Source organism: Toxotes jaculatrix, chromosome 2 (genome assembly GCF_017976425.1).
Source record: "Toxotes jaculatrix isolate fToxJac2 chromosome 2, fToxJac2.pri, whole genome shotgun sequence".
NCBI classification, from domain to species: Eukaryota; Metazoa; Chordata; class Actinopteri; family Toxotidae; genus Toxotes; species Toxotes jaculatrix.
In genome coordinates this window covers 11699288-11717625 of record NC_054395.1, presented here as the reverse complement: position 1 = coordinate 11717625, position 18338 = coordinate 11699288, and the positions used below count along the sequence as shown (strand labels likewise).

Below are 18338 nucleotides of genomic sequence, written 5' to 3'. Positions count from 1 at the left end.
TTTAGTGGAGGACTCCTTCCAACTTTTAACAGTTCGTCTGTAATAACTAATCAAAGGCACTTACAGGATAGGAAACACCTACAGTGTATGAATATTTCTTTCTTCTATCATTCACATTTGCAGCACATACTTGAAAGACTCAAAAACGAATCTAAAGTCCCAGTATAACCAATGAGTGGACAACGAGTACTTATGTTAGAGGGCTGGGAGGTATGAATGAAAATATTTCAGGAATCTTAAGGATTTCTTCCCTTATCACTATTTAATCACATTATGAACTGAGCATTAAAAACAGTGCTTCAGTGCAGCGCAGTTATTTCTCTGCCAACAGTATACAAATGATAAGGAAGAGTGAAGCATGAAATCAGTTAAGTTCATAATGACCAAATGTCATATGAGCCTCTTTTGAAGATAGTAATAAAATATTTCACTACAAGAATCATTAAATTATCACATTTTCCTCTGTAATATGAAAACAAAAAATTCTGAAAAGACAACCACCCCATTGCATATTTGGAAATGTATCACTTCTACCTGACTCCTATCCATTTAAATTGTGTGTGTGTGTGTGTGTGTGTGTGTGTGTATATGTGTAATGAACACACAAGACACAGGGTCCGGTTTTAAAAACTCTCTCAGTAACTCTATTTCTGTATTAATGTACAACCGTTGAAAATTACAGTAATTTTTTTTTTTTTTTGGTATTTTTTTCTTTTTTTTTTCCTTTTTTTTTTTAAACGATCTATCTATCAACAGCCATTTTCCAGAAGAAAAGTGAACAATGTGAGCAGGAAGAAAAGAGAAAATAAAGAGCAAAATAAAAGTGAGGAGATGAACGTAAAGAAAGAGAAGAGAGCACGAGATGGGAGGGGGAGCGGGAGGAGGCAAATGAAAAGGTAACGTTTATTTTCCGCAGTGGAGTGTTTGAGCATGAGTGTGTCGATATGTGCATGCTATGTCAGTGTCAGTGGGTGGTGCTGTAGTGTGCGCGAATGGCTGTGATTACACCTGCTGCTTCAAAACAACTTTATCATCTGCTGAGTGGAGGTGTTAAGATTTTTTTTTTTTTTTTTTATGAGAGAAGGTCAGGCTCACGCTCGTTTCCATCTACTTTAGCTGAACACAGTCAAGCACCAGTATGAGAATGTAAAGAGACAAGAATGGGAGTAATTTAGTAGTTTTACTTTGCTGACAATGACTAGCAGCTACTTGCTGTCAGAAGTGGCTGGAGCACCTCCCGGTTTGGCACTAACACAAACCAAGTGGGCAGGTGTGCTTATTATGAAATACTGGTGACAAAATCTTTAAAAACTTGTCATGTCAACACACATTCATCTAAGTATTTAATATCTTGCATATATGAACATGCATCAAAAGTAGGAAAATACTGTATTTTTCTTTGCTTTTTTAAAAGTAAAATAAGGAGCATGTGGGGCCATGAAGTCATGTCAAGCTGCACCTGTCCCGTTTGGTAACAAAGTTTCTTCTAACCACCGCCAGGGAAGTGGCAGGGACATGTTTTGTCTGGAATTATTTCCATGAACCTGTTGCAGCTCAGGAGGAGGAAACTCAAATTAAAATGTGTGGAAAGTTCTGGATTTCAGCTTTGCATGTGTCAAGATCGAGTAAGCGCTACAGGTACGACTACCCATAAGTGCCTGCTAGTCATTATGGTCTATTTAAAACCACTAAATGTAGATCCACAATCAGCACCATCTCTTTAAAGAAAAAATGTACCTTCCTCCAAATGTTCCTCGTCCGCTTAATAACAAAAGCTTCTCCATCTTTAGTAGTTCTACCTCTCTTATGGTTTTTCTCTCTGCTGATTATTCACAGGAATAATGTTGGAGCTCTCACTCTTACACTCTTTTCAACGGGCAACATGTTGCTTTTAGCAGCTCATTTCAGCGTCTAAATGCTTAATGTGAAATAAAAGCTTACCCACTGTTTTCTGACACTAGAAACCTCAAAATCTGACCTCTCTGCTCAGACCTGAAAAGCTGCAATAAGTGTAACCACAGTGAATGTGATGCTCTGAAGCCAAAACATGTAAATGAGGTGACGGTGAGGATGAGAGGAGGAAGGGGAGATACAATCGTGCCATTCTGTGACCCTGCAGCATTATGGGAGTGAGGGGGGGCGGGGCAGAACGAAAGAAGCAAATGTCGAGAAGCAAAGTGTCGAGAAGCAAAAGGAAGGGTCAGTATAACTGCACCAAGGGATGTTCATGGAAAGAAGCAAAGGCAGGAGGCAAGGAAGAAAGGAAGGAGGTAAGGAGGGAGATGCTGGTGCTTTGCAGTCGCGATGGAGCTTCAGGTGTCGTGGAAATCCTTCAGCAGCGTGCGTCGCCTCTGCTCAGCAATGTGCATCTGATTCTCCAGATCCTGCAAAAAAACAGACAAGTTATCAGCCACTATAGTTAAATGAGAAGTCAATAAATATTCAGAGCACCACAGTTGTCCAAGAATGATTAAAAACAATCAATAATTCCACAGTGTTGTACTGGGTGACATGTTCCTTTATTACATAAACAAAAAAACTGTGGTTTATATTGACTCAAACCCAGAAACACCTTCCTGCTGCTGTAAATATTCACTAGAGCACCAATCAATACACAAAGTGTTTTCATGCAGAAAAAGTCCCCAACAAATCTAAAAAAAAACAAAACAAAAAACAAAACTTTTTGTTTTAGGAAAATACTAAACTTTTTTTCCCAAAATGAAACGATGTGTTTGTGGCCTGTTTTCCAAAGATTTACATCCTCAGTAGGAACCAATGGGCTTGACATAGTAGGAAAGTTCTAATGTACTGTGAGATGGTTTTGATCTGTTCATGAAAAACAACAAAAAAGAACAATACCAGCCTTTTGCTTGAAGACTCACATGGACCAAATTTAAATTAAAGTCATTCGTGTGCCTCTGGCACTTTCGCTATTCTTTCCTTTTGAAAATACATATAATAAATAAAGAAACAGAATTACTTTTTTAGGACATTAGCCTATTAGTCAGTGAACCTACCCAATAAAAGATGAGCACATAAGACAGCAAAAACATCTGTGTCCACAAATAACTGCACCATATGACCTCTTTAATATCCACTATGCTTTGGGACAGCAAGAAAAAAAAAAAAAAAACTTTATATAATAAAATGATTAATGAAAATTAACTTAACTCAACAGCTAATGTAGCTACAATTTATGCTTGAACTAGAGTATCTGAGGCAAACAGCTATGTATTTATCCAGTTTGAAGTGATTTTAAATGTTGCCCTTCAACTTTATTTCCCACAAAACTGCATCAAGTTCTCTGTAGTATTTTAAAACAGTAGATGAGTACAGTAATCAGTAGATATAAAACAATTATATTTAATGTAGGTTTTACCAGTCCTCTGAGCAACACTGCCAAATGTGACCATGTAAATGTTTCTATATAAATACTTGACCAGGCACAGATGGATGACTTTTGTGTTTGCAGTCTCTGTGCTCTCCTCACTTAATACGTAATTTGACCAGCACAGCAAATTCCTAAAAACATTATGCATTCCTGTGGTGGTCATCCTCTAGTATAATGTTCCTCTCCCTAATTAGTCGCTTAAACTCCCCCTCTCCCCCCCTTTTTATGCCTCCTATATATTATCCTCTCTTACCCCTCTGTCACTGGCACTGAGCTCCCCCTCGCCTCCCACCACTCCTCTCTCGTAGCTGTCGGCTCGCTCCACCTTCCACGAGAGGTTTTCTATCTCTGCTTCCAGCTGAGCCTGCTGATACTCAAACTGCAAAGGACAGATTAAAAAAAAAATCAGACCAAATAAATCACTTCCTCGTCCACTGAGAAAAACAAAGATGATTAAAGACGCAATGGACATTACTGGTTGAAACTCAAAACAGTCAGGATGTAACCAACATCAGCCTGGATATAGTTAGTACACTTACTACATCATTATAAAGTGTTCTGCAATATGGAACAGGAAGGGAGGAAAGTTTGTCTCTCACCAGTTTCTTGCGTGGGCCGGACTCCATATAATAGGCGTAGGGGTATGTATACTGCAGTGTGTAGCGACACTGGGAATGAAAAGACACACTCATCATGAACCCACTGAGGAAAGTTTCGAAAATAGTCATTCATAGTCAGGCTGTAGAATTTATCGACATAATTTCTGTTCTATCACATCACTAGTGTAGATCTTAATATATAAAGAGACTAAATATTAAAACCTTAGAAGTAAGAATATCATAACACACGGGCAAATTACAGGGCTGCTCTTCACTTTTGAAATCGTCCAATCAGGAAAGAGGAAGTGGATCAGATGACCTGAGTTTTTCCCAGAACATTTCACAACAGAAGAGGCGTGACAAGGATGATATTCCTCGAATGGGTGCTGATTAATGATTAACATTTTCACACTTAGTTATGAGTATGAGCTGTGTTGTATGAAAAGCTGCAACATAAATAAATTCCAAAGAAACATTTGATGATTCGATATTTTTTGTGTACTCTGTGTAACTGTCTTTCTGCATTTACCCATTCACTCCCTCCCCTGCATATCACTCATTTACTACCTCTGCAACAAGTACACACACACACAGAGTCGCTGTTTAGTGTCTAAGTACCTTAGCCAGTAGCTTTGCAGCGTTATGCAGGTACTGCCAGTCGATCCAGGTTCCCAGGTTGTTCATCACTCTCTCCTGGATCTTCTCCTGGATCCTCTGGTACGTCTGAGCCTCCAACTGCAGAGACTTGTTGTGATTCTCCCACTGGTGAGAAAAAAGGATGAGGGGAAAAAAAGGAAAAGCAGAATAAATACAAATAATTCTTAAGTAGATCTAGAGCTATATTGGACTGAAACTCGTTTGTTAATAAAATGTTCTAGCTGTGAGAGTGCAGGAGGAAATCTGTTTAAATCAGTTAAGTTTTGTACTCTTTTTATCCAGGAAGAAGCTTTACTGAGCATTGCTCTTAATACATTTATATTTATATAAAATATAAATGGGGAAATGAATAAAATATAAATAAGGATACAAAAAAACCTCACCCTCTCAAAGTAGAAGAGGTATTTCTTGAGGGCCTCTCTGGCCTGAGCCTGCTGGCTCTGGTTGACTATATCAGGGTTTTCTTTGTAGCGACTGCACTCGTAGTATTCACTGCCGTGAGTCTTCCAGTCACCAAGACACATCCAGCAGAAGTCTGTCAGGAGGCACCACAACACACACTTTTATGGAATCTCAACCAAGAACACGCATTACACAGCTTGTGCAGTAAGTGACTCTTGTTTATAAACCACTGTTTACAATTTTTAATCACAGAGCTGCCTGAAGGGTCAGCTGGCTGTGGCTGATATTTCCTTTTCCTCCAGACGACTAACCAGTTCGGTTTAACCGTACTCCTGGTCAAACCGACACAATCCAACTTGTGCAGACACGAGTCTTCCATTCTAACCAAGTCCCATCTTTCACTTAGAATTTCCTGAAAATCGAGTCCCGTCTTATAATTATGTCTGATAACTTTTGTCTGTGTGATGTATCATGCCACTAGGTGGATGCAAAGTGCATCACTGAACGGGGAGCTCATACTTCACTGGATCTCACAGGAAGTGTGAAACTTTGAGCCAACCTACTTACCGTGTTTGCACTTGGAGCATTGCTGAAACAAACAAAGACATGGGAGGAAGTCAAATTGGTGACTTTGATAAAAACAACCATTTAAATTCACTCTTTGACTTTGAATGAATTGGAGCACATCAGCAACTGTTTTTATACAAACATATTTACTGCCTGATTTAACACAACTGGGATGTCACACATGAAATTTAGATGCTAATAAAAAAATAATAAGACACAAACAGCAGGTAACATGTATCTGCTCAGGACTGATTTCACCAACTGTCAAACTGTTGAAGCTGAGGACTTCAGCTCTCAGAATCTGAATATATTTTTAGCATTTCCTGTGTTCTGGGAAAGTGTGATATTCAGCTCTGACTCACCATGTGATTGCACCCGCCGTTCTTCTCAATGCAGATATTGCACTTTGGACACTAGAGGAGAAACACACATCATTTCAATCTGTGCTGCACAATTATGATCACATTAGAGCAAAGTTACAGCACAGTATTAGTAGAAATATATGTATTCTCATGTGTTTTCAAACTGATTATGCGTAGCAATGTGAATGTGCAGAACATGCATGTTCAAGTAACAGTGGTTACAGTGAGTGAGTGTGTGAGTGTGTGTGTGTGTGTGTGTTTACGAGCAGAGTCATCATACATCTTTAGTGTGTGCGCTGATGTAGTTGGCCGTCTCTGAGTCGTCGGCACATTTGGTCAGCCATTTTCGGATTGTTGCACAGTCTGTAGGTGCATGGTACATCTGACGGCATTTAAAACTGAAACAGCAGAACAGAATCAGACAATGAAGAGATTTACATTTTTACTGTTTACAGGGATGTGACAAAAGGCCCCAAAATAAACTCATGTGTTAAACCAATGTTCTCTCTACAGATAAATAAAATGTTAAAGAACTATCATGCAAATATGCAACAGTGTAAAGTCTATTTAAGTAAGACATTGAACTGCTAGAATGGGATTTGCACGAGCTCTCTGCACACAATTCAGGACTGACTCTGAAAACATTTAATGGGCTAGTAACAGTAAAACAACACAGGTAACTGAAAGGGCTTAAATAAATGTGGTAAAACTTATTAATACTGTAGTTTTGTGAAACTATTTGTATGATTTTAAGATGAAACCTGTTCATGAATGGCCCTGGTTGTGTTGTGTATGCGTGTGTGTCCTACCAGAAGACTTCACTGCAGCGGCTACACTGCACCCTGCGCGCCCGGGGCTCCTGCACCTTGATGACAATGGGACAGTCGGCACCCGGACACAACTGCAACTGGAAGTGACTCTGCGGGTCAAAAAGACAGAGATGAAGAAGGTTAGGTAAAACATGAAATGGAGATGAATCATTATAATGATGTGTATAATTGTCCATCCTAGGACTGAACCGAGAAGTTTTATGTTCCTTTAGCAGTGAAATCCTGTTTTTAAAAGGGTCGGTTTGCTTATATTATTTAAAAAAAAGACACAGAAAGTTGACTTCTGATGAACATTGTTTTGATGAAAATTTGACACTGTGCTCTGTGGATTATATCGAGTTATAGGGACAATCATTGTGGGAAGACGTGCTGAATTTTCCAAAGTTTCGAGCACTGCAATTTCAGCAAAAGTGTATTTCATTGTAATCGGGGTGAACGATCCTTCAAGAAAACATGCGTGTCTAATTTGAGACACCATGCACAAATATATTTAGATGGAAACTCAGATGGTGAGCCAGCCAGACAGTGAAGAGAGTGAGAGAGGTGATTCAGACTTAATGCTGCATAAAGGAGATTCAAAGATTCACTTTTTGAATCAAAACAAATGAGGTTTCACTGAGATTTTCTCTCTTTCTCACTCCCTCTCCACATGCCTCTGGCATCTCATTTACTATACATGCAGACCTTGACGCAGCATCTGAGCAAACAGGTTCAGCACACACAGACACACACACACACCTCGACGTAGTCTCTGAAGAGGTAGCGTCTGTATTTGTCCTTCAGCTCCTCTCCTGGCAGCAGCGGCAGGACAAAGTCTTCAGGCATCTGCAGGGAACAGTCCTGAGCCATACACGAGATGCCTGAACACACACACACACACACACACCATTACTGATAGTCAAAAAAGCAACTTATACACTTGCTGACCTAGTGAGGCTTTAAAGAATAAACCTCACTTGTCATTTAAAATTGATCAGTGAAAGTTCCACTGTAGTTGTGTGTGTAGTGTGTTGTTTTCTAGTATTACAGTGACCCCGAAAGTGGATTGGACTCATCTGTCATCATAAACATGTCCTTCGCCCATCTGATAGTGAAGTACTTATCAAACCCAGAAGGACTCGGTTACATGGACTGACTTTATCAGAGAGACTGTTACAAACTAGCCCAGGGGCACACATTGGGTTCACGCACACACACGTTCAAAGGGATTTGTGCTCCCACACACTGACAAATACAGGACAGGGAGTCCAGTGCACTGTATGCACGTTACCACACAGATACAGTATACTGTACAAAAACTTGCAATGGTCCGTGTACACACCCACACACCCATCTGCTCTCCTGCTGACACAAGCACACTCTTCCACATACAAACACTTATCATCATATGGCTGCCGTAGGAGCAGGCCTGCCTGGTAAAAATGTTACACCAGATGGGAGCCATCAAAACCTCATATTACACCTCCCTTATCCTCAAAGTCACAAGCTACTCTTGGATGTTACACACAAGCATGTAAACAACTATGGACATGCGCACAAACATCCAGCCGGGATCTGCAGTGTTTTCTCTGATTAAACACAGTCTCATTAAGTGACTGATGTAGCTCGCCCTGTTAAACCAAAAAAAAAAAAAACAGTCTGCAAATGCTGCAGGTCTGGCCGGAAAAAATGTTTGAAAGGATCAGAGGCTGAAACTGTGATGAAACACTGAGCGGACACACACACACACCAACACAAGAAGAGACACTCAGATACATGAACAGACACTTGGGATCTCAGATCAAAGTGTGACTCACCCACTCTAATACAAGCTTTGATGACTACACAAATGCACACAAACACACACACACGCTACTCACCCACTCCCATGCCATCTTTGACCAGTACGGTGCAGTGCTGCTCCCAGCATGCTTTGCAGAAGGAGTGCTGACAGGGCAGTGCCAGCAGGGAGTCTCTCCGCACGACTTGTAGACACACACCACACTGGAGGGACTGAGGGGCCTAAAACACACAAGCAAATAAATCATGAACACGCCAGCAAACACACCAGGTAAATGACATCTGCAGTGCTGGTACTTAGGAAGATTTAGAAATGCCACATAAAACTGAGACTCTTCCAATGATGGGAAACTGAGAACAGCAGCAAATCCTTGCATTTGAGGAGTAGCAGTAAGAAAATGTTTGCAATGTTATCCTAATAAATGACTTGGTCAGTTCTTATTTTATGCCAACCAATTAATCAAATGATATTTTCAAAACTGAGGATTATCCGCTTCATTACGACAACCAGATAACTATTTGTCCTCAAAGTTACTGTCTTTGTAAATATGGGCACAGCAATGAATCAGTGGCTACTAGAAACAAATGAATATATATTCCAGGTACAAACTACTCACTTTACCCATAGTGAACAATGTCTCCAAGGATTTTACAGCTTTATTGTGGCTTTTATACAGTGTTTACCAATGTACGTGTACCGCCTGAAAGGTTTTACTCAAAGTCGGGTTCACACAAATGTACACAAAGGACCAGTGCCACAAGAACTAGGTTGGGTCAGTTGTAATAAATCTTTTTCCACAAGACATATGAACGATATAAAAAAAATTATAAAAGGTAAGAACGAAGAATATCAAAAGCATTTGTGCTTAAGTCGACAAGTAAGTCCTCTTTTATCGCATGTGGTCTGTTACTCACAGTGACTGATCTGCAGGTGCTGCTGGGCTGGACCAGAGCGTCTGACAACAGCAGAGACGAGTTGGACTTATATCTGTACAGAACATGGACAGAACCAGGGGTCATATGAGGACGAGGGACAGGAAAAGTTAAAGTTAAAGCTGCAGTACAGAAGAATATGAGCGAGAGAAAAAATGAGAAAACCAATGAGAAATAAGCAAACAATGAGAAGCTGAGAATATGAGAGTAGACTCAAGAGTGAGAGAAAATAGTTGCAGGGGGAAATTAGAGACAGAAAAATACTACGGTAAAGAGAGTGAGGAGGAGGAAGAATAAGACAAAAGTAAGAGAGACTAGAGAATCAGGACAAACGGAGAGAGAAAGGTAAATTCAAGAAGCAGGAAAGGAGTGATGAAAAAGAAAGACTGCATGAATGAAAATTTAAAAAAAATAAAGGCAAGAATAGGGAAGGAGCAGAAGAGACATACCTGTCCAGTATTTGTGAAACCTGCCAGTGAAAATGCACCAGGATCAGTTTTGCTACTGCTGGTAAAACCTGAGAGAGAGAAAGAGACGGAGGCAGAGACCACAGAGAAGCTGCTTCAGTGACATTCAACTTAAAGAAATCACATGATGATTCAGTAACAGATCGGTGACTTGGGTAAAAGTCTGCTAATCTGCATTTGGGTCCCCAGTTTGCCTGTTTTTACTGTAATGGACAAAAAGCTCACACTACTGCTGATGAGCAGGAAATGCATCATGATCCTGACCCTTCTGTAAACACTGATAATGCCATGTTTTTTAGTGTTTATGGCTTAGCTACTTCTACAGCAGTAAAATGAGTGTATTTTTGTTTACTGATCACTGACTACACAAAATAAGGCATTTTAAGAGATCACTTTGAACACCAACATTATTACACAGACTAAAAGATTCAGCAAAAAGTGAAACAAAATAGGTAGCTTCATCTATAATGACACTATTTTAAAACAAAAAGCTGCACTGACTCCATTACACCCATCTGTCTTGATGATCAGACTTGAAAACTGAAATGTCCCTGATGTTCAATTCATGTGGCCTCTCAGCTCTTCCTGTATAGCGCATAGCAGATGAGGGAGGAAGATAACTGAGAGTATCTAGGATAACATCAGCATCAGTACCACCTCGCACTACAGCCCAGACATCAAAGGTTTGTATTAATACCAGTGATGAGAAAAGCCCTGAGGTCAACCATTCAAATCCAGTGAATATGACTGAGAAGGAGAATTCCTTCTTTCAGCTACTGCCTACTGTCGAGAAACACACAACTGTTCCTCTGGGAGCTGCTCAGTCCTGCTGACAGAAGACTGTGCAGCTCCCAGGTGTGATTATGTGTAAGTGTGAGAGTACAGTGAGGTGTTACTGCATAACAGTATGCACACTCAGCAAAGTTAGCCCAAATAAATAAAACCAAAAAAAGGAAAAGAAAAAAAAAACACTGCTCATTGTGAAGCATGAAAGGCCATATTTAAGATGATCAAGGTTAGCCTCCTTCAGCTCCAATGTATGAACGTATACACATTAAAGTGTGCACTCAGAATAATGTAAACTAGACTAAGATTATAATTAGCTTGCTGTAAGAGAGTAATCACTGCAACTACTTCAGGATAAAGGTAACCTCAACCAATAAGTGCAGCCGTGTGCACACAAATACTGATATACACCTTGTTATATACACTACTGTGGAAACTGTTTTAAGCACTTTGGATGTTTAGATTTTTATCCATCATGCAGTGCCATCAGGGAGTCATCTGATCAGTCCCAAATTCATTCTGCAGCTTGACAACAAGCCCAAATGTACAGCCAAAGTCAAAGAAAGAACTATCTTCAGGGACAAGAACAAGGAGTCCACAACAGATGGCCTGGCCTCCACTGAGCCCAGATCTCAATATTGGTCTAGGATTACATGAAGAGACAGAAGACACTGAGATAGCCTAAATCCACAGAGGAACTGAGGCAAACAAGATGATGCTTGGAACAACCCACCAGGCAAGTACCTTGAAAAACTGGTGCACCAAGGACAACTGGTGCTGTATTGGATGGGAAAGGGTGGTCACACCAAATATTGATTTAACTTTTTTCCAGATTACTGTACTTTGTATGAAGGTAACTGATAAAGAGTCTATTCATGGTCTTATTTTTGAAAGCATCTTCACTTTTCTTTTCGTGCCTGAAACATTTGCAAAGCAACACAAAAGGTAGGCAAACTAGCATTTACTGTCATACAAGTTTGATATAGCTCAAATAATATTTTGGAGACTTTTCCCATAATTTTGGAAGATATGCATTAACAATTCAGGTGGCAACAATCAGGACTCTTGGTACATCGACAAGTGGCCTTATGTAACTTGTGGACCCTCACAGCACTGACTAAACTACACTTAACAAGATATGTTGACAAGACTACACTCTATTAACACAAAAACGATCAAGATGTCTCAGACAACATCCTGACTAATGCAGCTTGTTTTGAAAACACATTGTTCCCTCTTGTTTTGGCCTTTCATGCATGCTGAAGTACCATCTGCTTTTCAGAAACCGTTATTCTCCTGTGGACAAAAGGAAAGCTTTCCCACAACTATGGCATTTCCCCTCAAAAAACACATTTGGCTACAATATAGCACAAATGTTATGAGGGCAATTCTGGTCGCCTCCAATGTTTTCTGTGATGACTTTCATTAAAATAAAGCTTTGGCAAAAGTTCAATGAGGAATCCCTCTATAGGTGAATATCCACTATTTGCTGCTCTTCTAATTTTCTAGGTCACTTTGGCTTTTCCATACTGGCAAAACCCCAACATTCCCTCTTCCCCATCACTACCTTGACCACCATGACTTCCAGGGAGTCTCAAACGAACGTTTCCACCATCCACCTGCTGCCTTTATTCCACCACCATCAGTATCTTGACTCTGGGAATCCCATCCTATCTCCTCTCTTCACTGGGTCCTGTGCTTAATGAAGATGCTTCTCGTCGTAAGCATCTAATCGCCAAAACTTTCCTCTGTTGCTTCCTAAATAAATATTGTAATATATTTAAATCTGATCTCCCCTTACTGAAATAGCTTTGCAAGCATGAAAGAATGATTTGATTGACACTTGCAGATCAGGAGTAACCATTTTATTAGGGTGTGCAATGATCAACTGGCAGAGATGTTCATCAATATCTTCAACCTCTTCCTGAGCCAGTCTGGGGCCTCCATCCCCTTCAAGGCATCATTCCTGTCTGTGCTGGCCATTGTGCTTGGCAGCAATTGTGCAATGGCCACCTGCATGGCTACCTGCGCTGGCCATTGCACAGTAGTAAGTGACACCATGCTCATGAAAGCTTGTCAGGAGCTTTATTGCCAACATCCTCCTGAACGTCTACAGGTGTACCATCGAGAGCTAGCCAGTGGGCTGCCTCAGGTACAGGAACTGCTCAGCCTACAGCTGCAAATCACTACAGAGTGTGGTGGAGGCCACACAATACATCACTAGCAAAAGAATCACAGCCACTCAGGATATATTCCACCGGCGGTGACACACAGCCTCATCAAGAACCACAGCCACCCAGCACGTGGACTGATCTCCATGTTCTCCACCAGACTCAAGGACAGTTTATACCACAAGGCCATCAGGCGTCTCAACTGATATCTAAATATTCCACATCAAATATCCGCTTGCCTCCACTGCTTTCATAAAAACCAGCTAGGACTGCTACATAATCAGTGTGCAATACTTTCACTTCCAAAATTCTTTTATATGACTAGTGCTGTTACTGCTGAGTTGGCCTGTTTCCTCTTACAACATTTCAATGTATCTTTGACCCTTTATTAACCAATGTTGTGACAAATAAAACAAAACTGAACTGTTCAATGCGATACACAGCCAAAAGCCCGTCTGAGATGATTTTGATTTAAAATGCTTTCCTCGTGGTGATATGAAGCATATGTTGGCTTGTGAGGATGAAATCTGAAAGCCGGTCTCAAAAGTTATGAATAAAATGTGACAGTGACCTTGTTCCTGCGCAGTTTAATTTCAGATCGTGCTTCTGCAAATACTCCAAAGAGAATATTTTATTTCAATCACAGAACTTTGACAATAGTGTAGCATTGAAAAAAAAATCCAGCTGCGCTCACCTTCAGTGCAGCAGCCACAGTGTTAACCTCCTCTGTCAGCACCCTTTGACTCTCTTTGTAGGTCAGGCAGGTGAACTGGTACTCCTCTGGGTCAAAGGAATCAGCGCCCTGTTGCTCCACGTCGCTGGCCACGCCCTCGTAGTAGGCTGCAATGTCACCCTGGTCCTCCTCCTCTCCTCCATCATCTTCATCCTCCTCTTCTTCAGAGTTCACCCCGAAGTCTTCCTCGTTGCTGTCTGACGCCTGGCTGTTCATATCCACAGACATCCAGTCGACTAAATCAATCACCCGGACAGGTAGACAACCCGCCTACCTGTCGGATCCTAGTGGTCCGATGGGATGAAATGGCTCGTTTGAAGCACCACCTCCCCGCTTCTCCCCGCCCCCCTTTCCACCTGCTCGTGTCACTCCTCAGAGACACCCTGCCTTCTTGTCTGTCTGAGGCGCGTGAGAAGCGCGCTCAGCAGCAGCGGAAGAAGCAGAAGAAGTCACACTCCCCGTCACTCATTTGGAAAGCTGGTAATAGGGTGATCTGAGAAGGCAAAAAAAAAAAAAAATGACTGAAGAGAAGGAGAGAGGATGAAGGAGGAGAGGGAAAAGGGGAGAAGACATTAAAAAGATGAGAGCAAGAGAGTTTAAAGGGACAAACAGGTGAAAAAGAAATGGAGGAACAGAAAGAAGTGGAGTACGAAAGGAAAAAAGGAAAAATTCAGGGAAAAAACAGGTATCAGTGATCAAAGTTGTCGAGTACTCCTGCCAATTCTTTTTTTATAAAATGATATTTAATTCTTAGATAAAATTCTTCACACATAAAGTTAGTCGCTCTCCTGTAACATTAGACTGTGTGTCTGACTGGGTTAATAAAAATATTTTTACCCATATATTCTGTTTAAGTTTCCCAAACTTTTTCAATTACATTTTCAAGACTTATCCAAACACATGGGAACTCACATGGGAATTTACTAAAGTACATCCCAGAAGTTCAGTGCACTTTAAATTTTATGAAAAATATGACCCAGTATTGCATGGCAACAAAAGTGATTAGCACAAAAGGTGATGTTGCTACCCAAATGTCTTGTCAATTAATTTAAGCTTGTGGACAAAATGTCAAAGATTTCTAAAATTTCTTAAAGAAATTAAATTTTTTAATATGTTAAATGGTCAGTGTATTTACATCATTTGACTTTATTCTACTCCCATTCCTGTCATTCACATTCAGCATATAAGTTACATGTTTATAGTACATCAATTTTGTGTTTATGTTGGTTCTTCCTGCATACTATTCTTGGAACTGTACACGAGATCTGGGGCCAAATTCCTTGTATGCATAAACATACTTGGTGAATTCAGGTGACTGTGATTCACAAAAGTGAGTTGACGAGGGTGGCAGCGGCACATCCAGCCATGTACACAATAAATCAATAAAAACCATATCGGAAAACATAAAAGCTAGAGGTTACAACTGATAGATAAACTAAAATACAACACTGTATTAGCGGTCAAACATCTACAGTGTCCTGACAGCTCTCAGAAATTTCATGGTATTCTTTCTAGGAATCTTCAACCCTTTGGCCGACAGGGTGAAGATGTATTTACAGGAAACAACCGGAGTATTTCAATCATACTGACAACACAATAAATCCCTACTGTTCTCAGCTCGTCATCCTGAATTTAGAGAAAGAAACAGTCACAAAGTCAGTCACTGACAGGAAGCCCAGATATCTGCATTATCACCACAGAGGAGATCCAACACAAAGCTGTAACTAACTGTAGTTTCTTACAGTACAAACTACAAACTAAAATATTTTCCTCAGGGATGATTCAGATTCACATTATTTAAAAAATTAGCAAAATTCTAAACTTACAATCTGTGCTAACGAGGTGAGAAAAGCTAATCCCATTACTTTTTCTTTGGGCCATGTCCACAGTCCAGCATAGCACTGTGTTTTCTTCATATCTTACATTATTGGTCTATTAAAAAGACATTTCCTAGTATTTAACTTTGCTGACTGGATGAGAAAATGGTAGACTCCACTAAACACTTATGGGAATGCACTTTGGGAGATGTGTTATTAAAACCATTTTGACTGTGAAGTGAATTTTAATACTTTTTTGTTCCTGTGGCATGTGGGTAAAATGCTAGCTTGCTGACTAAGGCACTCATAACAGCAAAATCCACTGAGCAAGTGATTCAGTAATAATTTTCTAATAGATATCAAAAACTTATTACATTAGGTACAATTTTTTCCAACATCTAAATTATGCTTTTCTTAAAAATATCTTTCCGTCACATAGTGTCCCTTAGAAGTCTTAGAAGTCTACTCCATAATACAAGATTAAATGTAGTGTTAACAGTGAAAGTATCTCCTGAATTTGGCTTATTTATAAAATGCTGTGTCAAACTGTAAATTTTCTTTGCAGGCTAGAAGATAAACCTACCTACCCTATTCACCAAGTGACTTGCTGCTTCTCTATTCAACGAACAATTAACATCCTCCTCCATATTTCCTTCCGAAGGATCTACTTCTCTCTCAGGTTGTGTCTCTTTCTGCAGCCCTACTTCTGCTCCCCATGTCTGCCCTTAGCTTTGGATTAAACTTCACAAAGACAAGATTTAAAATCAGCTCTTGCTCACACGTCCTGTATTTTTCTATCCTAAAATATTGTTGATCTGTTAAACATGTGCAGGACACAAGGCACGGGTTCAGGCTTAATGTCACAGTTTAGAGGATTAGCTGAAGATGCTTTAGCTTTGGGGATGAGGGAGACAAACCATAACTGCAGTTAACTCAGTGGCAACAGTACAAAACAATCCTGTGTGCAAAAAAGTGCAAGCACACAACAGCAAAGCAAAGCAGTGGTACATGACTGCATCGGGATATAAATGACAGCAAAAAGCCTGGCCGATACATCTTTTTTTGGCAACAACTGTAACCATTAGTGGGATTTTTAAAATATATTGTGAAGAATGATACACATGTCTAAAATACCCAGTAAGATGTCCCCTAGGAAGACTTAGAAAATACTTGAGACAGTCAGTTTAGAATGACTACAGTAGTGAAGTCCAACCTCACAGCTGGACAAGCGATTTTCCATATCTAAAACATATTACGTGATATTTATTTATTTTATTTATTTATTTTGTTCCCTACTATCGCCCAGCCACTTGGCAGAGCAATTACATTCCTCTCCAAACAGAAAATCCATTGTGGAAAGTAAGTTTCCCAACATTTCTGTGCAGCACCGGTGTCAAATTATAAGTTCTTGTAAGAGTGGGTTTTCCCTTCCTCTCGCACAGTTTTTTTTTTAATCCATGTCCATATTGTGGTAATTGAATGTAGAGGAATGAGTAGCTGGTCTTTTCTTCTTGCCAAATGTGTCCCTCAGTGTAACGTTGGTTAAAGAATCTCCTAACTTTGAGAAGTCTACTCCGGAGATGACACAAACTTTGACACCACGGAGGGCCTGAACAGACTTATTTCGACATGTGCTGTAATCGCTATGATCAACAGACACCGGATCATAGGCGTGCTCTGGCAACGGGCTTCAAATGTGACTTCGCAAATATCCACCTGGACAGAAAACAAGGTTAGCCGGGAAAGCCTGCCAGCCGGCACCGATGCCAGCCCGGCGACAGACGAATGGTCGCATTCCGGTCCAGGCTAAAAATAGGCAGCAAACTGGGTGACACACATCTTGCTAGGCTAATATATCACAGCGACTCAGCACAGGTTTGATAACCCGTCTTGGGGGATGGGAAGTGAGGGATTCGGGACGAGATTAAGCAACGTAAAAAAGAAATTAAAAAAAACCCGGCTTGGTTGTAGCTGGACATCTGCATCTGGGACCGACCTCGGCGCCGAAGCTGAAAACGGCATTGAAATCAAATCCACAAACCGACCCGCTAACTTACCGTTAGCCAGATTAGCTTCCCGGCTAGCGTGCTGACAGTTATATTCAGCAGCGAAGTAACGGCATGCCATACTAACGAGTTTGACGGGTTAAACTGTGACGTGCTTTCAGAGCACACTTGCAAAAAAAAATTCAAGAAAAAGTTCATTTTGTCCTCTAACAAGAATTTAAGACATAATAGCTACGTGGGTTAGCCACCCCCTTTATCGTTCCCTCCCCGCTGTGCCTCCGCCTCTCACCCACTCTAGTCCGGGGATTTAGATGTAAACAAGGCCCTCCGGAGCTCGGGAGTAAACACACACATTTACACAACCGCTGCGTTAATTTCGACTGGATAAAGTCGGTGGTGTTTACCTCTCGGGGCAGCGTCGGCTTGGCCCGCGGCGACAGGCAGAAGTGGTTTTGTGTGGGGAAAATCCAAAGAGCGATTTACACTGTGTTCGCCTGGATGGTAGGCGGAAGATAGACAGTTACAGAGGTACTTATCAATGACGCCACATCCGCGTTTCTCATGCCAGCCTCCTCTCTCTTCACTTCATTTCTGTTCTAGGAGAGATGCAGCCGCTTCACCTCATGCATTAGTGCTGCCCATGAATACTTAAGCAATAAGAGAGAGCAGCATCTTTTTACTTTTTTTTTTTTTTTTTAACAGACATCTGCATTGTAGTAGGGATGTTGAGTTTAACTTTGCACCAAGCACAATTTACCTTAAGTTAGTTGCATGGTTCAAGTTTTTGCATGACTTTATGATAGTTCTTATATCCCAGTGTACTGAACATATACGTACA

The 18338-nt window shown here is 40.6% G+C and overlaps 1 protein-coding gene across 2 annotated transcripts; it reads right to left on the bottom strand.

The window, feature by feature from the left end:
- Positions 1 to 616: 616 nt before the first annotated feature.
- Positions 617 to 18061, bottom strand: arih2 (ariadne homolog 2 (Drosophila)). Of its 2 annotated transcripts, none has more exons than XM_041051907.1 (15): positions 17905 to 18061; positions 13639 to 14170; positions 9970 to 10037; positions 9503 to 9575; positions 8668 to 8809; positions 7547 to 7668; positions 6788 to 6897; positions 6259 to 6376; positions 5979 to 6029; positions 5617 to 5638; positions 5031 to 5182; positions 4609 to 4752; positions 3991 to 4059; positions 3645 to 3770; positions 617 to 2384 (listed from the first exon to the last, which is right to left on the bottom strand). In XM_041051907.1, the coding sequence occupies exons 2-15, from the start codon at positions 13903 to 13905 to the stop codon at positions 2313 to 2315; spliced, it is 1536 nt and encodes a 511-aa protein (XP_040907841.1). In that variant the 5' UTR covers positions 13906 to 14170; positions 17905 to 18061; the 3' UTR covers positions 617 to 2312. The 2 variants fall into 2 exon arrangements, with proteins under 2 accessions (XP_040907841.1, XP_040907851.1); XM_041051917.1 differs by lacking the exon at positions 17905 to 18061 and adding an exon at positions 16791 to 17091.
- Between the last annotated feature and the right edge of the window lie 277 nt (positions 18062 to 18338).

What these genes read in the sequence shown, in the direction of transcription:
- arih2 (XM_041051907.1), bottom strand. Translation starts at nt 13,905, where the DNA reads ATGTCTGTGGATATGAACAGCCAGGCGTCAGACAGCAACGAGGAAGAC. An exon ending in GTTTCACAAATACTGGACAG is followed by an intron (nt 9,576 to 9,969) that starts GTATGTCTCTTC and finishes TGTTCTGTACAG; the next exon opens with ATATAAGTCCAACTCGTCTC. An exon ending in CCGGCCCACGCAAGAAACTG is followed by an intron (nt 3,771 to 3,990) that starts GTGAGAGACAAA and finishes TGTCCTTTGCAG; the next exon opens with TTTGAGTATCAGCAGGCTCA.